General features: G+C 44.6%; 1 protein-coding gene across 2 annotated transcripts in view; it reads left to right on the top strand.

Moving 5' to 3' along the window:
- The window catches only part of SPTLC3 (serine palmitoyltransferase long chain base subunit 3), a 150,447-nt gene that overhangs the window by 117,099 nt on the left and 8,420 nt on the right, over positions 1–24,928 (top strand). For both annotated transcript variants that reach the window (XM_006071072.4, XM_006071071.4), the window contains exons 10-11: positions 15,818–15,953; positions 22,879–23,008. In XM_006071072.4, the coding sequence (XP_006071134.2) occupies positions 15,818–15,953; positions 22,879–23,008 (266 nt within the window). The remainder of the gene's footprint in view (positions 1–15,817; positions 15,954–22,878; positions 23,009–24,928) is intronic.

The raw sequence follows: 24,928 nt of genomic DNA, 5'->3' as shown, positions 1-24,928 counted from the left end.
GGAGAACAAGCGTTCCGTCTTAATCTTTACACTGAGAATAGTGCCTGGCAGTGACAAGTTCTCAACAAATATTTGTTGAATCCTTCTCTCTTTCCCTTTCAGCTCAGTAAATAAAAGACCCTTATCTCCTCCACACCTCTGTGCTTGAGTCTCTTCCTTCCCAACTTGTAAACGGCATTGGCCCCTTTCCTCAACTATGAACTTGATCATTTCCTCCCCTGTAAAAGCCTCCCCTCACCCCTCCTTTTGTTCCTACAGCCATTGAGTCTCATCCCTTCCGTTGCTGCAAATCTTCCTGAAAGAATGGCCCATGTGCCAGCTCCCTTTTTCCTCCCTACGCAGCCATCAGCCCTCATCCTCTGGCCATTTCCCTGGACTCTGTCCCTCAGAGGTCACCACTGCCTGCCTACCCTGCCGCTGCTCCCCCAGCCAAACTGGACGGATGTCTCCACCTCACCCTCCCTTCCTGAGAACAGTCTTCCCTTAGTTGTGGAAGACGCTCTTTTTTTGGTTCTTCTTTCTTTGTCTGTCCTTCCTCTCCTTTACTGCTGGGCCCTCTTCCCCAGCTACATTTAAGGAATGTAGCAGAGGAATTCCAGCCTCTGCTCTGTTTATGCTTCCCTCTGCACATGCTTGCTCCCCTGTTCCATTCTGTTGTGTAGAAACATGCTTCTCAAACTTGAACTCACATCAGTCACCTGAAAAAGGGATGGAAGAAACCTCTCCACCTCAGGACACACAATGGATTGCTCCATTGGCTAACACATCCTTGTCTCACCAACATGAAAAAAGGATCTCTGTGATTTCATCAACTTTTCCTGCTGTTACTTCAGTGCTAGGCTGATGGAATTCACCAACTCTGTGAATCACAAAGCCACTTTTGCTATCGTAAAAAAGTGAAAGTGTTAGTCACTCAGTCACGTCTGACTCTTTGAGACCCCATGGACTGTAGCCTGCCAGGCTCCTCTGTCCATGGAATTCTCCAGGCAAGGATATTGGAGTAGGTTGCCATGCCCTCCTCCAGGGGATCTTCCCAAACCTGTGTCTCCTACATTGTAGGCAGATTCTTTACCATCTGAGCCAACAGGGAAGTCCCTTTGCTATCATATACATGGCAGTATTTGATTTGTTTATAATTGAGTGGCTAATAAGGTTTCCCTAGAAAGGACAGAGTAGTGGAAATTTACATACAAGTGAAAATAAATAGTGTTCCAATTTCTAATATATAATATCCAACTTCAGTAGAATACATTTTCATTGTTGCTAATAAAATCTCCTGTGCTTAAACAATAAAGGAAAATAGAAGATTCTTCTAAAAATAGAATCTTCTAGTTTTCTTCAAAATCACACTTGTCTTGCCCTTAAATAGGACCTTCTGGGTGGCAGGGTGGGTGGCAAGATGGAATAATGAATTGTGTTTTTCCTTGATGTAAATACAGGATTTGACAGGATGAAACACAATAAGCTGTCTTACCTTCATAATTTAATATGTTTTCTCAGTATAATATTCTGGGATTATTGCTGCAAAAAAGATAAGACAAATAGTATTACCAGCTTCCCTCTTCAATCATCTTACAAATCAAACTTAGATATTATTCAGATATTTACCTCAATTCTCCACTTTCAATATTTCAGTGTGAGACCCCGGCTTTGGTAAACATTAGCAGGAAGGTCAGTAAGAGAGGGATGGGGTAACTGACCCCCCAGATTAGATCTAAGGACCCCTGTCATTGTGCCGATACAGCATTCTTCCTCAAGCAGAGCTTCCTTGGCTCTTTAGAAAATAAAAATCATGATGAGCCCAAGATCTGAGGAGGAAGTGTTAAATAGACATGCTCCCCAACAGAGGGCCTCCTCACACTGATTTTCTGAGATTCTTTTTATTTCTTGCATGACTTGAAAGGTATTCAAAACATTCTATCTGTGAAGAAGCTGTTACCTCAGCCCCAGGTTTCTGTTTGTCCCCGTGGTGTCTTTGGCAAGATTAAGGAATGAGGATTCAGCTAACGTGATTGCTCTTCTTTTTCCCTCTGCATACTGGCCTCTGGTGTGGGGAGGCTCTCCCCTGAAGCGGGGAGGTGATGTCTTTTAAATCCATATTTTGATTAGATTATAGCATCACTAGTTTATGGTGACTATTCTCAAATTAAAACTGAGTGTTCTATCCCTTCCCTGCAAAATCTCTGGTTCTATTCCCTGAGAATATCTAAAGGGTTAAAGAGGACTGTGGTTTCTGTTCAAACGGAACAACAATGGAAAAGGGAAAGCGGATGATTCTGGTGGATGATGTTAGTGGATGAAGTCCAGATCATGTTTAAAAACACAGATAAGTCAAAATCAGAGAAAACAATGGTGGTCCTTTCTGCTTTCCAGCAACTTCCACTTTCCTCATTGTTGACCCCTGGGCCACCACCCAGACCTTCCTTGCTCCCAAAACCAGACACAGACGCCCTTGTGTTTTCTGCTACTCCAGCTCTCTCTCAGAACTTCAGACTGGAACTTGGGGACTGGATGAAATGTGGATTCGGCACAGCTTGGAATGGGGGGTTGTTGATGCTGGAGAGACCCTTTTAACTTGTGCCAGCAACCCCAGACCTTCCATAACTATCCTTTCCAAAGTACTACCCCCTCCCTTGTGGGTGACTATCTACACCATTTTCCTCCATAGGGTCCATCACCACTTAGAATTATGTTCTTGTTTCTTTGGTGATTGTCTGTCTCCCCTAGGAGAGTACAAGTGCCATGAGGGCAGTGATACTGTCTCAACCTCAAGCGATATATGTTGGCTGGATGAGTGACGCCCCTCCCCCTCCATTCAGTGTAAGCTTTGGCCATATCCTATAACTATTCACAAGGCTTTGGTACCACCCTCTGCGTGCTTGTGATGTTTCCTCTGTCTAGAAGACTCTCATCTCTCCCCACACATCCACTATACCCACTCTTCACCTTCTGAACCTTTGTTCAGGCTTCTAAGCCCTGTCTTGATGCCGCAGACAGGAAACAATCCTTTCTTCCTCTGTCTCATGCAATCCTTGCCTCTTATGTTAGTCACACACACCTTAGTCCAGTCCTCCAAATATGTAGTGATTAGTTAGTTATTAATAATTGTGCCTTAAGCATCAAATGGGCTTCCCTGGTGGCTCAGACAGTAAAGAATCCACCTGCAATTCAGGAGACACAAGTTTGATCCCTGGGTCAGGAAGATCCCTGGAGAAGGGAATGGCTACCCAGGCCAGTATTCTTGCCTGGAGAATCCCATGGCCAGAGGAACCTGGTGGGCTACAGTCCATAGGGTTGCAAAGAGTTGGATGCAATCGAGTGACTGAGCACGCATGCAAGCATCAAGTATATGAATGAATGAAAACTGAATGACCAAATTTAAGGCTAAGCAGATTCCCTGAATTCTAATCACTCTCTATAAATAATTATAGTATCATTTCTATAGAGGTTACTTACAGAATTATTTTGGTTCAAATACTGGAGTTATGATCACTTCCTTGGTAGATACATGCATAAGCCAAAATGTACCGTTCCTTTTCTATTCTTTTGATAAATGAATAGTTTTACATGATTACATATGCTAAGGCTTGTTCTGGACACCATCTAATATAGAGATGAGTAAGCAGGATAATTCAAGTTATTGCTACCAAATCACAGAAGCAAAAATGGAGGTTTTTCCTTTAATTATCCAAGTAGTAGCTGAATCCCTCACTTAAGGTTTCCTCTGGAGACACCATCCAAAGCTCAACTGTGCATTTGACTCACACAGTAATCAGCAAAGACTGGCACCAGCTAATCCTATGTCCAAGCTGAAGTGTATTTCCAAAATACAGGTAAGAGGGTTTTTTCCTGTATAGCATTTTCCACTGAGTATGCTGAGAGACCTCTGCCCTCCTCTCCTCCATCTTAATGGTGATTTGCACTTAGCATCCTTTTCAATCAAGAAATTTCATGTTTTCATGACATTCCCTGGCAACTAGTAATGAGAGATTGAGGAACTAAATTTCCCACAGGAAAATTAGAGTTTCCCTTGTTTCCATTTAGCCAACAGAAAGCCAATGGTCATTAGGATTTTGAATCCTTGAAAACTTTTCATGGTATCTTTGCTTACAAGGTCAGTTTTAGTTAAGTTTAACTTGTTGTGATAATGAAGTCCAACACATAACACAATAGACATTTATTTGTTGTTCATATAAAGTCCAAAAGGGATGTTAACCCAGCCTCCTTCCATCTGGTGGCTCCTCCCACTTCAATCTATGGTTTAAAAGGCTGGGGCAAGGAGCAAAGATGACCTGTGTGTGGGACGTTTTCAGGGGCCATGACTGAAAAGGCATGTTTCATTTCTGCCCACATCCTCTTGGTAGAACTGGGTCGTGTGACCTTGCCTAACCACAAAGGATCCTGGGAAATGAAATTAACCATCTGCCTGGGAGAAGGAAAGGGTTCGTTGAATAGCCAGCCAGTCTTTGCCGCAGTACTTAACCTCAGTCCAGAACATTCTTCCCCCGCCTTTCTGATGGATGTATATTGTGGGAAGACATTGTATATTTTAGACAGTTTCCCAATCTTTCTCTATTGACTTAGTAAATAAACTCTTGACCTGGAATGGAATAAAAGTAGCTAAAGAAAACAAAACAAAACAAAACAAGGTCCAAAAGACTGAAGATGAATCTGTTCCTTTTATAGGGACACTCAGGGCTTCTAGTCTGGCTTTTACTAGAAACACTTTGGCTTCTTTTTCACAGAACCTGATTCCAGGCCACGGCAGGTACTGAGATCATTATCATTATAATGGTGCTAAATTCCCCAATGCTGTGTACTTTTTGGAGGCAGAAAGTGGACCCTGGGCATAGTGCTTCCCAGAAGAAACTAAAAAAACATGAAATTGGAACAGCTCTGGAAGTCAAGCCAGAACAGGGGAGAATGTATATTTTGGAAGTGGTAACACACTCTCAGAAATTCAGGACATTTTGGGGGAAGGGAGGATGTGATGAGACAGAAAATTATAAATTGCATCTTTATCAGAAAATTATATTGCCATTTAAAACATGCAATTTTAAACCATGGGCCTTTGGGTTAATTATCTGAATTGGGTGGGTTTATTTTGAGACATCCCAACTCTCTTATTCAGCCACACTTTGGTTATCTGGGGACATGGACTAAAAGAAGGCAAAGAGGCTAAAAAAGTATCAAACTTCTGATGTTCATCATATCAGCACCCAGCAGGTGCAAACCAATCAAGGGAAAACTAAATTCTAAACCCAGGTAGGAAGATAAAACTAGCAATTTTATATAAAGATGGAATGTATATGAAAATATGATTCTGTGCAACATTGCTTTAAGCATCCATCTATTTTGGGAAGCATTAAAAACTGCGCGCTTCTGTTTTGTACACATGGGCGAATTCAGTCCACATAAATCGTTCTCTACCATACCTGGGATTTTATTTAAAAATTTTCCAGAGGCTTAAATTTCTATTTTTTTATTCAATTCTTAACAGGGGTTGAATAAAATTTCAAGATCTTTCAAATAACTTCATTCATTTATGAACCTCAATCATTTTTCTTTTCTTTATCCTCCAGAGAGGAAACTTAAAAGAGTGAGACTTAAACTATAACGCATTTGCACTGGAAAATCCAGCTATGCTTCATTTTTAAAATATTTTGTCTGGATTATTTCATTCATCCTGCTCATTTGTGAAATTTTGTCGTGAGATTGGCAGGTGAGATACTGACCCCACTCCTAACCCGACGTGGACTTGGAGAAAGTGGCCCCCGTGCCTTCCAGCTGTGACCTTGGACCTTTGCTCTGGTCCCTGGAACAGGGCACACATATTTTTACACTTGAGTTTGATAGGTTTAAAAAAAGAGAATACTAACTGGGAAGATTTAGGACCTTGAAGGCGGAAAGAAATGAGTATACTGGGCGACAGCAATTCTCTCTCCAGAGTGGGATTTTCTTGCTTTCCTGCTGTTTGCATTTGACATGAGACTCATTCACAAACTTCTAAGATATTGCTTCTCCACAGGGCAAGCTGTTTGGAGGGCTGCAAACCACGCCTTTCCATCCAAACCATCAAGCTTATCCTGTGGCCGTTCTTGCTAACTTACTCTTCACCCAGAAGCTCTATGAGGAATAAAGAGGGACAACCAGCAGGACTGTGATCAGGCAGATGAAGCCATGATAATTAGAGGCGGAGTTTGCAAAGGTCTTCTCAGCACCTACCTTGGCAGGGAGTTTAGCGAATACAAATGCACTTCCTCCAAGTTCTTTTCTCCCCTGAAACCCCAACACATTGTTAGTTCTGTCCCTCTGCAGTCCGTCCGTGAGTGCAAAGAAGTCCACAGAGAATCCCACCTGAAACGGGCCGTCTGGAGCCCCTGGCATCTGAGACCCGTGGCCTTGCTCAGGGAAGAGCCCTGCCGCTGCTTCCTAAATCTGTTTGGCCCTTGGTTGCCAGCTGGAGACACAGAGAAATGCAGAGAAAGAGGCAGAAGGCACAGAGGGCTGGGCTTTCTAAACGGTTACAGGCCACTGGCCTTTCAGCAATAGTTAATGCAGAACAGATGGCAGGTGCTACGCTCGGCTGGCTCTCCACTGAGAGGCTGCCTCTGTCCATGATTAATCACCTGTGCTGGGGGGTCAGAAAGTTCTACCTGGCCTGGGGGGCGGGGAGCGACCTAAGGTTGGAGTTAGCAAGCAAAGTGACAGTCATTGCCTCTCTGCCCTGTGGCTGCTCACATGTTTTCAGGACCACAGTCGGGTGGGGAGGGCATCCAATGAACAGAATTAGCCAACCCGTGGAACCCTACCTAGGAGGGGAAGTTTGTCTGCTTCTGCAGAAATGGCTCAAAAACTGGTCCATAATGTTCTGTCCTTTCATTTACTTCCCCTTGAGTTAGCCAAGGGTAGAATTTTATGACAGATCAGTAAATCCTGCACTTGCTTTGAGGCCTTAAACGATTTCCCCGGCACGAGTGTAAAGAGAATCTGTTTGTCTTTTCCATGGCACTGGGGCAAAAGGATAGTGTAGCCACTTCCTTCCTCCCGTCCTACAAACAAGATATCCTTTTACACCAGGAGTCCTGCAGAAGTTTCCTCTTCACTTTTGTTTCCTCTGTGTGGATGGGGAGATGGGGGAGTTGTGATGTAACACACATGGAATTCTCTGTGGGTTCAGTCCAACGGGAGAAGAACGTGATTCCAGCTGTAGGATCTTTGAGGGTGAAGGGGAGTTGCTGTTACACATTGATCTTTGCTTTTCCTGTCACAGGTTCATTTTCAACTGAACAGCAAAAATCGCCAATACGGTGGGGGCTGTACCCTAGCCCCACTCTTGTCTGGAGAAGTTGGGGAGAAAACCGGTTACCCCACCAGCCACAGCTGGGGAGGATTAAGCAGGTGGATTTGTGGCTGTGCTCTGGGCTAGAGAGAATATGTTAGTTCTCTATTTCTGCATAATAGATGACCACAAATTTCAGGGCTTCCTGTTTTTATCTTTTGGCCATGCTGCACAGCATGTGAGATCTTATTTCCCCAACCAGGGATTGAAGCTTTGCCCCCTGCACTGGAAGTACAGAGTCTTAACCACTGAACTGCCAGAGAAGTCTCAAACTTCAGAGGTTTCAAACAGCACCCGTTTATAATCTCACAGTCTCCTGCGGTCGGGAGTCTGGGCAGACTCTGGCAAGGCAGAAATCAGGGTGTCAGCAGCTTTCTCTGGAGCTCACCCTTCTCTTCCAAACTCACATGGGCGTGGCAGAACCCAGTTCCTGAGGGTCGCCAGACCGAGATCCTGGTTTGTCTGTCAGCTGGGACCCCACCTCAACTGCTGGAGACTTGAATTTCTTACCATGTGACGCGCTCCATCTTCAAAGTCAGCAGTGGAGAATGTCCCTGTTAAGACCCCTCCCTCCCTTTTTGAGTCTCTTTCTTCAGGGAGAGCCCAGGCCTTTCTCAGAGCTAACCTGATTAGGTCTTAGGTATTGGTTAATGCCCCTAAAATTCATTTTGCCTTTGTAAAATAGGACTTTATGTAAAGATTTCTAGTAGTTATAAGCTTCATCTTGAATACTCCGAATGAATATTAGTCTAGTGAATACTTAGTTCTGGAAGATAAGAACATGTAAAAACGCATGCCTAGGCACCAAAAAAAAAAAGAAGCAAACAAAAAACTGAGGTTACAGGAACAACCAGAATGGCTGTAGATAGCACAGGTCACTTCTGCTGGCCACAGCTTCAGAGGGCAAATCCAAGCAAGTCAGTTCAGTGCTTGATGATGACTGAAAATGAACGGTTTTTAATCTTTTTGAACCGTAGGATTTTTTTCAGATGAAATGTACATGGAAGCCCATGTTATAAAATCGTTGTATAACTTGACAACAGTCTTATAGGACCAATGGGTACCAGACGCTCTCCAAAGTGCTTAAAATAAAATCCTTGTAACGGTACGAAATGGACATGCTTGCTACTGTTATTGTCATTGTCATTATTCACATTTTACTGGTGAAGAACCTTAGTTGCAGAAAGATGAGATGCCTTGCTCAAGGTGGCAGAGCAGATTTTGAACCCAGGAAAATCAGGCTCCCAGTCCTCGACTCTGTTGGCGTGGAAGCACGTTGGAGGTGGGGGGTCTGTTCTCCCAGCTGCTGAGCCTCCACCTCACCTTTTCCCCCCACCCGCTAGGCTTCCTCAGTACAACCTGCCTGGCAAACACTTTGAGAACCAGAGAGTTTGAATACTGTACACCCTGCCTCAAAGGGGCTGCCGAGGGGCTTCTTCCATGTGCACCGTCTCTTGGAGCCCTTTCAAGGAACTCCAAGAAGCCGATTCCTCAGCCACAATCTCTCCTTGGCCACAGCCGTCGCTGCAGCCCCTCTCTCACCCATTTCTGCTGCCACCCTGGCCTCCTCCTGTGCCTGGCCACCTCCAGCCTTGCCTTACACGCTGCAATCTCCTCTCCCGAAACCCCCTCAGAACATGGCGTACCCTGTTTGTGGTGCTGCCTGGACTCTCTAGTGCCCACCAGCTCCTAGGCTGGCAAGTATAGCCCTCTGGGTCTTATTCCCCTGATCTTTCTCCTGACGGTGAACCAAATGTTCTAGGCAAGCGGGCTACCGAGCCCCCTCTGGTATATAAGGTGTGTTCTTGCCACCTCCGGGGTCTTTGCTCCAAACTCCCAGAGCATTTCTTCCACAGGGCATTCAATTTTCTACCATTTATAATCATTATATTAATTTTCCTCATCTATAAGCTCCTTGAAAACAGTAGACACGTTCGTCTTTTAATCCCGCCACACAGCAGCCACCACACTGAAAAACAGTAAGTAGCATTCTCCCCAACGTCCCAGGAGACAGATCGTTACCATCCCCACTTAACAGAGCAGTAAATTAATGCTCAGACACGAGTGACTTGCTCATCTTCATGGCAAAGAGAAAAGGGTGGATGGAAGCTGACATACGGATCTGTAGATGGAGCAGAAAAACGCAAAAATACTCAGAGACAAAATTGCTCTCCAGAGTCTTCAATTAGAATCACCCTTATTATCTTCATAGAATCAACAGCCACAATAATTCATGACTACAAGGGCTGGTTTTGAACTAGGGTACACACCACAGTCAGCCAGGGGAAGGCTTTCAAGAAGGTCCACACCAGTCCTGCTGGAGCAGAATCTCTGCAGATGGGGACTTACCCCTGAGTATCCTAGAAAACAAAAAATTCCCTGAAGACTCTGGTGTGCTCCCCTATTTAAGAATCTCCAGTTCACAAGGTTCCCAGAAGACTCCAGCCTCCCAAGTTACCCTCATTCCCCATCATTAGTAACTTTCTAAGGAACTGCTTTCTATTTAAATGCAAATTAAAATTAAATCATATCACGTATTCTGTAAGGATTCAAGAAGCACTGCTGTGTGACAGGCCTGCTGACTCTGTCTCTATCTGTCTTACAGCCCTTCTACCGTGTCTATTAGCTGATATCTGCCCAGTCTACTGGTAGACTGTGTGCATGTACTAAGTTGCTGTAGTCATGTCTAACTGTTTGTGACTCCGTGGACTGTAGCCCTCCAGGCTCCTCTGTCCATGGGATTCTCCAGGCAAGAATACTGGAATGGGTTGCCACGCCCTCCTCCAGGATGTCTTCCCAACCCAGGGATCAAACCCGTGTCTTTTATGTCTCCTGCATTGGCAGGTGGGTTCTTTACCACTATCAACACCTCGGGAGCACTAACTGGTAGATTATTTCTTGCCTAACTGGTAGATTATTGTACAGCCCTAGAATTTTTTATCTTCTCCTCCTTATTAGCAGCTGGCCCTTCTCTGATACATAGTGAAGGCTTTTCATTTGTGAAATGTATGAATCCATGAATCTTGGGACTCATACCTCATCGGGAATAAGTTTAATAGCTTCTTCAAAGAGCAGACTCTGATAAACTCGATGGCGCCACCAATGTCCAGGTCCACCGGGTAACGCAAAAGCCATCTCCCAGCCTCAGTGTCCTCGTCTGTGAAGGGGACCCAGAAGCACAGAGCCTGGCTCATAGTAGCTGCACAAGGGATGCTCATCCTTACCTCTCCTTGTGGATTAAGCCCCTGACGGTGTCTTTGAGCCGCGAGTGGCTTGGTAGAGACACGGAAGTGAAACCGTCCAGCCTGCCCAGTCCTGCTCCTGCGTACATTAATGGGGGCATGGCCTTGTGGATTAAGCCCTTGACGGTGTCTTTGAGCCATGAGTGGCTGGGTAGAGGCACGGAAATGAAACCGTCCAGCCTGCGCAGTCCCGCTCCTGTGTGCATTAATGGGGGCATGGAGAGGCCTGGGCAGTCCTTGGCACATGTGCGTGTGAGCATAACACACGCCGTAACCTTGGAATCTGGGCATCAAAAGGGAGCGCTTTAGCGCCTGATAAAAATGTGTGTTCCTTTCCGCAAACCACTCCAAACCCTGTTTTCGCCATCCCACTGGGAAGCTTGTCACTGCTAATGTGATTCTTATGATTCTTGCTGCTCTGTAGCCTCTTGATCTTTCCTGAGATCTCCCTGCCCCAGAGTGTGTTGGAAACAAAATGTCCTGTCTGGTGTCCAGAGCTTAAAATAACAGACGTTGGGTTCCTGCTGCCACGTTGAAATTTTACTCCAAGGTCTCTCCCCAGCACCCCCGCCCCCGCCCCTCCCTGTGCCTGGAGGAGAAGCCTAGTGTGAGCATCAGACAAATGAATGGAAGGGAGGGGAGGCCGTGGAGGGTTGGGGTGGGAGCGGAGGGGCAGGGGAGACCTTCTGAGGCCACTGCGGGCACCCTGGAGGATCAATTTGGTTGTTGAGAAAGATCAACTTCTTAAATTGTGCGACAGGTTTTAAGGGAAGATTCTACCCACCACCCTTTCCCAGCACAGCTGCCAAGAAGCAGGTTTGAGGTCTCCCAGTCTGCATTCTGCACTGTGAGAGGAGTGCCATGGGTGTCTCTGTATGTGCCCTTTTCAACCTGGGGCATAAAATGAGTGCCCCCCATGGCATCTGGGTCTATGCACATTTCCTTTGTTAGACAGCGAGCTTGAAAAGTCTGCAGAAAATAGAGAGTGTCATTGGTATTGGCTGGCAAATGCGCCAGAGCCTTACAGAGGGAAATGCCTTTCTCTTTCTTGCCAGCCGATGGTTCAACAGAGAAGAAATTTTCCTTCTTTAGCTTCTGACAGGTCATTCTGGGCATGTCCTCTGTCCACAGTGCCTCCTGACCCTCTGAAGATTGAGTTGTCCCAAGCATATTTTTGGAAACTCCACTGATGATTGTTTTTATTAGGGGACTGCATGGCTTTGTAGTGGGACGCTTAGGGTTTTATTTGTTTTCCTTCCCCGGCCCCAGCTGTTTTTGTTTTAACAGCATTGGAGAGAAGGTTAAACCCAGTCCATCCCTCAAGTCGGCAGAGCTAGAAACCTGAGTGGGCCGAATGGCACCCTACAGGTCATCTGCCCAGTTGGGTCCATCCCTGACCTTATCCAGCCTCACGGGAGGGGCAAGGTTGACAGTGGGGTTGATCTCCAGTCAAGTGAGCATTTTGGAGCTGATAACTGTTTGGGAGCAAGTCACCCCCCAAATGTACCACTGGAGACCCCAGGCATTCAATAATTGCTGGGATGTCATCTTGCCAAACAAGAGACAAGGACATATGCCCATCTTTTTACTTTCCATGTCCCACCAAGGAGCATGACTCAGCCAAGACACAGCCAAACACAGCCACCCATGGCCTTGGGGCTGAACTGCTAATGGCCATTGTTTCTGAGGCACCGAGTTTCCTTGGCTGCACCTGGTGAAAGCCAAAACTCATGCTTGGTCTCATTCCCAGAGATGCCGATTTCATTGGTCTGGGGTACAGTCCGGGCATGGGGCTCTGCCAAGCTCTCTAGATGCTCCCAAGTGCCACTGAGACTGCTGAGAACTGCTGCTAATGGAAAAATGTAACTAACCTTGTAAATATCTGTTTCCCAGACACAGTACTAAGCATGTTCCTGCACTAATGCCTTTATTGCTCCAAGTCTTCCTGTGAAATAAGTTTATTTATTTCCAGGTAAAACTGAGGTTTTAAAGCCTTAAGTTGTCCATGTGGAGTTTGGAGTTTCCTAGTCCATTTAATTCCAGAGCTTATTCCTTTTCCAGAGAACCAAGAATCCAGCAAAATAACACAATTGCATAAGCTCTCCAGCACTCTACATAAGAGATCTCACCCCTAACTTATTTATCTGGGCGGGGCCTCCCCTGTCTCCTCTGTAATAGGTTGAAGGAGAATCAGAAAGTATTTAACTAGGGACCTTATGTGTTGCAAAGGGAAGGTCATTACCATGCCCAGTCTTCATCCAGGACCCCTGTATCAAAGGACAAGCGCAAAAATTCCTTCTACTTTGACAAAGTGCTTTTCAAACAAGCTCAAAGTACAGCATAATTAATCAAATCCCCCACATCCTGTAGATGAGTAGCATTTTATATGTACAAATTTCTCTTTGCCTCCAGGCCCTCCAACACTAGGAGAATGTTTCCAATTTTCAGAAGTGAGCAATAGAGTAATTGAAAGGAGCTGTATCTTGGCCAGCTCAAAAGACGTCAAGCCATCTATAGTAGCCCTATGTGAGAAAAAGTGGTGTCCACAAAGTGTGTCATAATGGCTTGCCTGCCATGCTATGCTGTGTGGTTCAAAGAGGGAAAAGACAGCAAGAATAAAACATCCAGTTCTTAAGAGTCAGCTGCCCCTGTGATCAATATTCTGATCCATCTGGTCAACTCTCCAAAGGATCTAGAAGCCAGAAAGTAATGACATTAGCCGGTGATCCAGTTACATGGGTTAATCAAGGCAGAGAGGACAGACGGGGCCGATTAAGTAGCGGGGCAGCTCAATGATGGATGAGTCATTATGGGCAAGTGCAAAGATAATGCCATTGGGAAAAGCAATATAAGTCATTCAGATACTTCCAGACCAGGAAATCCTTCTAGTCCTAGAGGGGGATCATTTAGGAAGTATCAGACCCAGCCTGATGAACTCATCTATTCATTGTACAGCTAACCATCAACAGAAGAGCTGAACACACAAGGGGACAAGCCATATGGAATACATTTTGAAGACTGGGATGTATATCTGTGCCTTCATTTGGAATACCTTCTTTTTTTTTTTTTTATTTTATTGACGTATAGCTGATTTACAATGCTGTGTTAGTTTTAGGTGTACAGCAAATTGATTGAGGTATACATGTACATGTATACATTTGTTTTTAGATTCGCTTCTCATAGGTCATCACAAAACGTTGAGTGGCGTTCCCTGTGCTATTAATATATAGTAGATCCTCATTGGTTATCCATCTTATGTATAGTCGTATGTGTACATTCATCCCAAGCTCTTGATTTATTCCCACGATGTTTCCCCTTTAGTAACCATAAGTCTGTTTTTCATAAGTCTGTTTCTGTTTTGTAAATAAGTTCATTTGCGTCCAAATCACCTTCTTTAAGCAAGTCATAGTCCAGCCCCTCTTTTCTGATCCACAATACCCCCTGCTCCTATGTTCTCATCTTCCTAAGCACACATTGTTTCAATGTATGGTTGAAGAAAATTTTTTAAAGTAATGACAAATATTTTTCTTCTTCACTTCTAGTTCTGTCCTTCAAATAGCTTCCTCTGTGTACCAGAAGACACTTCAGCATGTTCCAAAACAATTCTTTTTTTTTTTTAAGCACAAAACAGGCTGTGTCTATGCAACAAAATTTATTGCATTTATTCCTAGTCCCTTTCTTGGATTTATGTTGCAAATCTGAAATTTTAGGGGAGAGAGCTTATTGTTTCAGGAAGGTGGGTAGGAAACTAAAAGCCTGTATGAATGAAAGTAAACTACACCTGTAACTGTTTCTTTAAAACCAAGTCCCAGCTAGGAACCCTCAAAGCAACAGTTATCCATGAGCACATATTAATGACACCAGTGAAGGCCAGTTCTCCTGACTTCTTTTCCCTCCCTGATTGCTCCTGCTTTTGTCTCCCTTTTAAGCTCCTCTTCCCAAGCACTCAATGCTGGATTCTCCAATCTCTGTACTTCCGGTTTTTCAGACAATCTACTCACTGTTCCTTCTATCTTGCCCTGCCCTCAACCACTTCTTGCTGGTTCTCAACCATTCTGTTTTTTCTACAAACTATAGGACCGTTGCATCTGTTTCCTGGGTGAGGAATTCCCTCCTCTTTATTTTGGTAACCTTTGTCTATCTTTCAGATCTCAGTTCACTCATCACGCGTTGCTTTCCTCGGACTTGGTCTAAGCTCTCCACTGTGGACTCCCAAACACCACACGGCATTTGTTACCACCCGCATCAGAGTTGCAACTTTACATTCATTTGTGATTATTTGATCCATGCCTGTCCCCCTCAGGAGACTGTTTCGATCTCTTTTCTCTCGTTGCTCCTGACTGAGCATTGCCCACTTCTCTACTTCGTGGCTACCCTAGTTTCTACTGACCAATGATTTTCTCTGTCTCATAGATTCCAGTAATACACTTTTCTCTCAATTCCCATCATTTTTTGTTTGTCATCCAATTGTTGATTCTCTCTAAATTTTTTATAGTCATGCTCTACTAGCAAGACAGTCTTACTGGTTTAATTCATATGTATTCTCTTTGGCAAATTTCTCATGAGAGACCCACTCACAGCTCCCTGGGCAGCAGCCAAATGAACTGCCCTTGGGCCAAGCATATCCTTTATTCATGGGCTGTTGCCAGCCTGGGGGACAGGTCAGCTTTCTCAAGAAAGTACAACAAATGAGGTGTTTTTCTCCCTCACGGTCTGCTTTCTGAGGACTGGCAGAGCTGGGGAGGGATCTTCCTGGAGAACAAGGATGGGGGAAGGGGTGAAGAGTAATAACAGAAAAGAAGATGGACAGTTGAGGTTTGCAACAATCTCCTTCTTGGTTGGTGTTCCGTTTCCTGTCACATTCCCTTCCCCTGAACTAACGTGTCTGTAGCAGTTAGCAGATTCCACACACTGTGGGTACCTAGTAAATAGTAGTTCACCTCCTTCGTTCTGGCGAGACACCCTTCCTGCTCCTGAAGCCTAGCCTGACTGTAGTGGGCAGCAGTAGCCAGCAGCACCGTCCCCTGGACCCTGTCTTCCAGGCGCAGGGCACGTCCCAGGCATCAGTGCCCACACCTGCCCACCAGGAGATCTTTGCCCACCCTGCTCTGACCCTCCTCCAGCCCTTAATGCAGGCCTGCAGAAAGACTTGACAGCACTTGCCAAGACACTCTGGCATCTGCTTCCCTCTTCCAGGTGGGAATTGATGGATTTCATGCCTATTTCCTTCCAGGGCTGCAGAGAGTACAGCAACTGGCAAAAAATACAAGATACTTCAGACAGAGACTAAGCAAAATGGGATTCATTGTGTATGGCAACGAAGAGTCTCCCGTTGTCCCCCTGCTCCTTTACATGCCTGCAAAAGTAGCGTGAGTATCCAGCGGACCCCCACCGTAACACCTAAGCCCCAGGGTGATCTGATGGAGATGGCGCTCCAACACCAGGGGACTCTTTCAGCGCAGATGCTGCTCTGCATCTTAAGCAAGATGCTGAGCTCAAAACTCACTTGTCCAGTTTCTCAGAAGTCACAAGGTCTTGTGGGAAGGGAGCCAGGTGCTGCGGCTCACCATTTCCACACTCTGTGAACTGGGCGAAACCACTTGCTGCCTGGTTCTATAAATGAACAAGGGTCCTGCCCTTCCTCCTGCCCCAAGATCTTTCTCAGGGAGAACCTCAAAAGACCCTCTCTCCCAACATTCAAAAACAACATGACTAGGCTCTGTGCGCTCTCCCGTTGAACTCTCACAGCCATCCTCCAAAGAAGGCAGCCTCATGTGTGGGGAAACTGAGGCTGAGAGCAGTTAAACAGCTTTCCAAAGTCAAGATCAAGTGTAGGAAAACCAAAAGGCAAACCCAAACTTAGGCTCTTGCTCCAAAGCTCTTGCTCCCAACACCAAATTTTAATATCTCTCCTGTAAGCCGACTTCAGGTTCTTTTCCACTGATTGTGACTCTGAAATTGAGCATTAGTAACAAATGCATAAAGAGAAAAAAAAATGACTTTTTCTCAATATGGTGTTAATGAGTTTTTCCAGGAGTCATTCTCCAATCTGCTAGACATGAATTAAAAAGAAATTAATTAAAATCTTTTCTAAATATAAAATATTTGTGTGTCTGACCCAGCACATGGGAGAAAGTAATTATCAACAGATGTTCATCAGATTCTGGAGGTCCTGACACTCCTTTAACACAACCGTATTGTTGGAACTTTCTATTTCATTCTCTGACAGTCTAGGTTGATTGGCAGACTATTAGAAGTAGTATAGAAAAGAAGCTCTGGGGCTATTTGTTGAAAACTCATGATGGTTAGGACTGAGTTAAACATTCCTAAAAGATGGTTTCTTTGATGTCCACTCACTCTCGCCAGGGCCAAACGACACGCGCGTGAGTTGCCTTGTGCACCGCAGCTGTCCACCACTGAGCCCTTTGCTTGTGGATCTGGGTCAGGAAATCAGCGCTTGGGGTGGCCCAGAAGACAGGGTGCTTCGGGAATGCCACAGGACACTGCTCTGTGCTGATGGCGGGGAGCGGGGACAATGGTGATTCCAAGCGGCAGATACCCCAAAGCCCTCTAGCATCTGGTCTTGGATGGCACAGAAAAAATCCACATTTACTCAGAGTGGCTGGGGAAGTGGCGTGTTCCGACTCCACGCTTAGCCCATGCTTATCTAATACCTTATGATTTGCTCAAATGAAGACACCAGAAGTAAGCTTGCTTTATTTTGGAATGTGTCAAGTACACAATACTAGAGGGTGGTGTTAGGGAGTATGCTTGATATTTGATGATGGAAGCTGGAATTAGAACCTCAACAGGATGGGAAGTTGAGTCCATCTAATGAGAAGAGCCCATGACAAATAAAACAAATGCACTTAAGTGCATGGCGACAGAATGAAAGAGAGTTCCTCTCCTGCTTTATATGACAGGAGTCCTGACTTGGCAAAGCTAATGTGAAAAACGAAAGTAAAACTGAGAAGGAATTTCCTGGAAAAGTTATCTTCTAGAGTATAATGAGATGTTTGGAATGAAAAAGAATTTTCATTCTGTCTCTTCCTCATTAAACCAAACTTCTGAATCCCTGCTTTTCTTATATTGAAAATGAGATATATCAGGGTATATTGGCCAGTAGTGGGATTGCTGGGTCATATGGTAGTTTTATTCCTAGCTTTTTAAGGAATTTCCATACTGTTCTCCATAGTGGTTGTATCAACTTACATTCCCACCAATAGTGCAAGAGGGTTCCCTTTTTCTCCATACCCTCTCCAGTGTTTATTGTTTATAGATTTTTTAATGATAGCCATTCTGACCAGTGTGAGGTGATACTTCATGGTAATTTTTATTTGCATTTCTCTAATGATAAGCAACATTGAGCATCTTTATACCCTGCTGCTGCTGCTGCTGCTAAGTCGCTTCAGTCGTGTCTGACTCTGTGCGACCCCATAGACGGCAGCCCACCAGGCTCCCCCATTCCTGGGATTCTCCAGGCAAGAACACTGGAGTGGGTTGCCATTTCCTTCTCCAATGCATGAAAGTGAAAAAATAAAGTGAAGTCGCTCAGTCTGACTCCTAGCGACCCCATGGACTGCAGCCCACCAGGCCCTTCTGTCCATGGGATTTTCCAGGCAGGAGTACTGGAGTGGGGTGCCATTGCCTTCTCTGCTTTATACCCTGAGAAGATCATAATTCAAAAAGATGCATGATGCATGTACCCCAGTGTTCATTGCAGCACAGTTTACAATAGCCAGAACCTGGAAGCAACCTAGATGTCCATTGACAGATGAATGGATAAAGAAGTTATGGTACATATATACAGTGGAATATTGTGCTGTGCCAAGTCACTCAGTCATGTCTGACTCTTTATGATCCCATGGACTGTAGCCTGCCAGGCTCCTCTGTCCACAGGGATTTTCCAGGCAAGAATACTGGAATGGGTTGCCATGCCATCCTCCAGGGGCTCTTCCCAACCCAGGGCTCGAACCCATGTCTCCCATATTGCAAGCAGATTCTTTACCATCTGAGCCACCAGGGAAGCCCAAAGGAATATTATTCAGCCAGTAAAAATTACAAATTTGAGTCAGTTGAAATGAGATGGATGAACCTTGTGTCTATTATACAGCATTAAATAAGTCACTAAAAAATATCACATATTAACACATGTATATGGAATCTAGAAAAATGGTACTGATGAAGCTATTTGTGGGGCAAGAATAAAGACTGTGAAAATAGAGGGGGAAGGAGAGCGGGGATGAAGTGAGAGAGCAGCACTGGCGTGTGAACACTACTGTGTGCAAAACAGATAGCTAGTGGGAAGCTGTGGTGTAACACAGGGAGCTCAGTCCAGTGTTCTGAGGATGGGAGAAGGAAGGGAGGGGATACGTGTGTAATTATGGCTGATTCAAGTTGTGCAGTGGAAACCAAACAACTTCATAAGACAATTATCTTCCAATTAAACATAAATTTTAAAAAAGAAAGAAAATGGGATTGAATAGGACCTATTTCCTAATATCATTTGAAGATTAAACAAGATGAAGTCTATCAGCATTGGCATGTCACCTCTTACACAGGGTCTACTCAGTGTTGGCTGTTATTTTTAATAGTATTAATAGTGCATATGAAGCACTTCATATAGTGATTGAATAAGCACTCAGTCAGTGGTAGACATCACAATACAACTACTTCTACCACTGTGGCTACAATGATTATTATTACTAGTTTCAACTGAGTGTAAGATTGAGTCATTGTGGTTGCGTGTCTTTTTAAAATAATTACAATATTTTAAAAAATCTTTATTTTATACAGGATAAAGCAAAATAATCATTATCCTTTAATAAAAATAAAACTTCCAGGAAAAGAGTAGGAAAAGATCTTGCTATGTCCTGCATCAACTGGACCTTGGATGATATGTCAAATAATCTAATACCTTCCCATGTAAGATAGTTTTAAGGAGGAGCTAATATTGCTGAATGTTAATTATATGCTAAGGAAGGCTCTTAAACCCAATGTTCAGCCATTGAAGGTGGGATGCCTAGCTCGGGTTTACAAACGAAGACACCTAAATGCACAAAGTCAAAACTATTTTCTCAGTGTCACTCCTGTTGTAGGTACTAGGGCCCAGAGTTCAGGTCAGTTCCATTTGCCTCCTAAACCAGGGCTCTTTTCAATGCACTGCACAGCCTCTCAAGCTTTAGTCCATGGGGGAAAATACACATCTCTTTAAAGCAATGCGGAGTATAATTTAACCCTCTTTAATGCCATCATCGGTGAATCAAAAGGGCATGGATTAGTACAATGGGGACTATACATTTAGCACCAAAAAAAATCTAATTATTTCTGTTGTTAAGGAAACTTAGAACAGTTTAGTTCCAAAAGGTAATGTTATCTATTGTTGGCAGGAGTAGCCATTCCCTGGTCTTGTTTTCTTCTCGGATATTCCTTCAATGGAAAGTTTATATGCAGAAAAGCTTTTGAAACAGAGGGTTAGTTGTCTCAGCCAGTGTCTGAACACTTTTTCCATTTGCTTATTGAAAAACCTTTGATTTTATTAAAGAACCGTGATTTCTTCACATTTCCCCCCACTGCAGAATAGAAATATGATCTCTAGCCAGGTATCCTTTTGAATAAAGTCTTACTGCAGCTCTACCACTGGACTCTTCTATGTAGTAGAGTAGAATGTGATTTCACTGATAAAAAATCACTTAAATAATCAGAAGAATTGTATTTCCTATTTGGTGGAGGACTGACATTTTCCAGCCCCAGGCCTCATCGTATGCTTGGAGGATGGTGGTGCAGAAAATGCACTGATGCTGTGTGCAATGCAAGGCTAATATTTTATTCTTCTTATTCAAGTAGTTCAGTTTCTTTCGGGCTATGCCAGCTCTAATTTGATTTGGGGAGTACAAACCCAAAGGCTCATTATGCTGAAAGTTCAGAACAATTATATACATTAATTGAAGGAGGCTAGCTTTAGTTGTGTAAGTTGTAAGCTTTAAATTTAGACATGCTCCAGGGAGGCCTCAGATTAACCTAATGAATCAACAGGCATATATTTCACTCTACATTCTTTGGCAAAACTCACTTCCTCTGGTACAAAGAGAAAAGTGCAGACAGTGAAAATGGTCTTTGGGGAGTCCCAAAAGCCGACCAGAAATCATGGGTCAGGTGGTTTGTACTCTAGCAATAAAAGCACTTGACTTGTTTCTCAGACAATTACAAGCTCTCATCCTGTGCAGTTCCGTGGGCAGCCTTCCATAGGGTGATCAAGAAAGAGAAAGAATGGCCGGTTTTCAAGCTTCCTCAGTTAGAAAGCTCCATCTCCTTGCAACCTTCCCAAATCAAAGGCTGAATCTCGCCTTGCCCGAGCCAGGGGGCCAGAGAGGCTGTGTTTGGTGGTCCCTGTAATCTCCATCGCTTCCTTTGATAACCCGCCTTCTGCCTGAAGAAACCTAAAAGCCGTCAGCTAAACAGGAGGAGAAGGAGAGACCCCACAACCTTCCTCTCTGTGGCTGCATTGAGGATTCTTCCTGAAATTCAGGGTTTCTGTGGTGCTGTCAGCTTCCAGCCTAAAATAAGACACCAGCAAAGGAGAAGGAAATGGCAACCCACTCCGGTATTCTTGCCTGGAAAATCCCTGGACAGAGGAACCTGGCAGACTACAGTCCCTGGGGTCACAGAGTCGGACATGACTTAGCGACTAAACAACAACCACCGCCTCTTAAAGCTTAGAAGATCTGAGACCTTTACCCTACTTGTGGGCAGAGCTTCTCAAGGATGAAGGAGTCCTGTGGGGAGTGATGAGCACAGAGAGGGAAATACTCACTTACTTGGACACACAAGCCTGTGCCTGAGGTTGGATCTCAGTGCAAGAAATTAACAGACTTTGGGAGCTCAGTATTCTAGAATCGTTACTGAGATTAGCTCTGAAATGGCACCCCACTCCAGTACTCTTGCCTGGAAAATCCCATGGATGGAGGAGCCTGGTGGGCTGCAGTCCATGGGGTCGCGAAGAGTCGGACACGACTGAGCGACTTCACTTTCACTTTTCACTTTCATGCATTGGAGAAGGAAATAGCAACCCACTCCAGTGTTCTTGCCTGGAGAATCCCAGGGACAGGGGAGCCTTGTGGGCTGCTGTCTATGGGGTCGCACAGAGTCGGACACGACTGAAGCGACTTAGCAGCAGAAGTGGTTAAGGGGAAGGAATCCTAGCTTTAAAAGGTTTTACTCTGTATCATAGAGCTTTGTAATTCTATGACCTAGATCTCTAGGCTCCTTCTAGAGAAGGACTCTGTGAGTGAACACTTCTTTCCCTCCTACCCTCCTCCCCATCCCCGCTTAGTCCAGCCAATGGGTTTGTTATCCCTGAAGGTACACATAAAAAGTGAGAAGACCCTTGCTATTTCATATCTTTGGCTTGATGGAAAATAAAATCCTTGTCTCTGGAGAGAGAACGTGGCTTGTGGTTGTCTCCCACAGACCCTCTGATCCAGATTCTGAAATCACAGTCACGACATAGAGGCCTCTCAAAATCTCCACACTGTATTATCGGTACTGTACTAAGTATTGAAAGCATATAGGTTTGCATCTAACAAATCATTTCCTTATGTAATTGCATTGTGTTACCGTTCTTTTTATTGGAGTATAATTTCTTTACAATGCTGTGTTAGTTTCCGTGTACAACAACATGAATCAGTCATATGTATACACATATCCGCTTCCTCCTGAGCCCCGCTCCCGCCCCACCCCCACCAATCCCACCCCTCTGAGTCATCACGGAGCATGGACTGGGCTCCTTGGGTAGACAGCAGCTTCCTACTAGCTGTTCATTTTACACAAGGTAATGTATATATGTCAATGCTACTCTCTCACTTCATCACATCCTCTCCTTTCCTCTGTGTCCACTAGTCCCTGCTCGAAGTCTGTGTCTCTATTCTCATCCTACAAGTGTGTTAGGGCTTTTATTCCTTAGGAACTCTACAGACAAAAAGTTTCCATATATGCAAATTTGTTCAACCAGGATCATGGTCGTGTCCATGTCCATCTGCATTTTCTGCTCAGTGTCGAAGACTGAACACACCATTGTCTAATGAACGGGCCATGTCCCACAATATACACACACAGTTATGGGTGCCATCAAGTGACTGGCTGCCACATTTCCTGGTCAATTGTATTTGACAGAAGTTTCATTACTTCAGTTATCTTCTACTTATTTTTTAAAAACAAAGTCATTAGCCACATTCCTTTTTTGGCTGTAGAATTTTGTCAGCTCTCAGTTAACCTCCTTCTTAATCTTTCCCTTAGGGCTTTTGCAAGGCATCTATTAGACAGAAAAATCGGTGTGGTGGTCGTTGGATTTCCAGCTACGCCCCTTGCAGAAGCGCGGGCTCGGTTTTGTGTTTCAGCAGCACACACCCGGGAGATGCTGGACACGGTGAGTGCCCACGGCTCAGCAGAAGCAGTGGGACAGGGCCTCGGAGTCTGAGTGCCTTCTTTTACAGAGCTTGCTTGGGTTTCCGTGGATTTCTCTTGGATGGTGTAAGGAAACAACACCAATAACCCTCACTACTTAAAAAAAATAAGGAGGTTGGGGAGGGGAGTCCCAGCAATGCACAACAATGTGATCAACTCCGAAGACAGAAAAGAAAATCAACCCAGGGAAGACTTGAGTCAAGTCAGTGTTTCGGTTTCACAGCAAAGACTGACTGAGAAGCCAGACGTCTGCTCTTGGCTTCTTCTTAAATGCTGATGCTGATTTCTTGTGCTATTTCAGCAGCAAGGGCCTACACCCTGGCACTGGTCAGAGCCACTACATCCATCACGAGAAAATAGGCCCCAAATAAGCCACATTTGGAAAGCCAGCAGCAAAGACAGACCTATTGTAAAAGCTCATCCTACCTGGGGTGCAAAGGATTTCAAAACCATCTTACCATTTTACTGTCCTTAAATTTCAATCTCTGTATGAATGAATACTACCAGATCCAAGCCAGGTCAGTCAGTTTGGAATTGATGAAACTGTCTCATAAAAATCAATGCAGTTTAGCAAACGCTATCAGGTGTCTGCTGTATGCAAAACTCTGGGGCAAAAAGTCTAAGAGGACGTACTATAAACAGGCACCTCATAATAATACCAGAGAGAATAAATTCACCTAGTAAAGAAGGACAACCGCAGGACAGACACTGTAGATGACAATCTAGTGAAGATAACTGCAGGAGCGTGGAAGTGCAGCGAGTCATCACATGTAAGGAGCCATTTGAGCAAAATAAGAGATGATGAGGTCAAGGGCAATGGGAGCAAAAGAAATGAATCTAGGAATGGACATTATGCATGCATGGATCTGCCAAGACTTGGCAAATATTTGGATGCAGGACACATGTGGGCCAGGGAATCAAGGATAATCCAAGGTCTCTAGCCCTCTAGTGAATGAAGGACAGCAGAGCCAAGTTACTAGGAAATAAGGTACGTGGCAAAGAATAGCAAATCATCAGCAGGACTAGGGGAATCAAATGAGCTCAGTTGTAGACATGTAGGGATTACATGTCTATGAGCCATTGGTGGAAAAGTTCCACTATTATACATAGGATGGATAAACAGCGAGGACCTACTATATAGCACAGGGAACTATACTCAACATCCTGGGACAAACCATAATGGAAAAGAACGTGAAAAACAATATATATATATGTATAACTGAATCACTCTGCTGTGTAGAGAAAGTTAATACAACACTGTAAACCAACTATACTTTAATAAAATTTTTAAAAAGGAAAATCCAATTCTAGAGCTTAGGAGAACATGCAAGACTGGAGTTGCTGTAATTTGAGGAACTAAGGGGCGATGGGGGCTTCCCAGGTGGCTCGGTTGGTAAAGAGTCTGCCTGCAATGCGGGAGACCTGGGTTCAATCCCTGGGTTGGGAAGATCCCCTCGAGAAGGAAGTGGCAACCCACTCGAGTATTCTGGCCTGGAGAATTCCATGGACAGAGGAGCCTGGTGGGCTACAGTCCATGGGTCACAAAGAGTTGGACATGACTGAGTGACATTCACTTCACTTAAAGGGGAGATCACTAAAGTCAATGGTAGAAGAAAGAATTGTCCAAATATAAGTACATGAGTCAAGGGCAGACTCCAGAAGTGCCTGTATCTGTGGGTGGATACAGGAATCACAGATGAAGACCTGGGCTCAGATGCAGCTCAGTTCATTTCAGTTCAGTCGCTCAGTCATGTCCGACTCTTTGCGACCCCATGAATTGCAGCATGCCAGGCCTCCCTGTCCATCACCAACTCCTGGAGTTCACCCAAACCTATGTCCATTGAGTCGGTGATGCCATCCAACCATCTCAGCCTCTGTCGTC

The sequence above is a fragment of the Bubalus bubalis genome, chromosome 14 (genome assembly GCF_019923935.1).
Source record: "Bubalus bubalis isolate 160015118507 breed Murrah chromosome 14, NDDB_SH_1, whole genome shotgun sequence".
In the NCBI taxonomy this organism is placed as follows: domain Eukaryota; kingdom Metazoa; phylum Chordata; class Mammalia; order Artiodactyla; family Bovidae; genus Bubalus; species Bubalus bubalis.
Note: the sequence above shows the minus strand (reverse complement) of the source record. Positions and strands in the feature narration are given on the sequence as shown.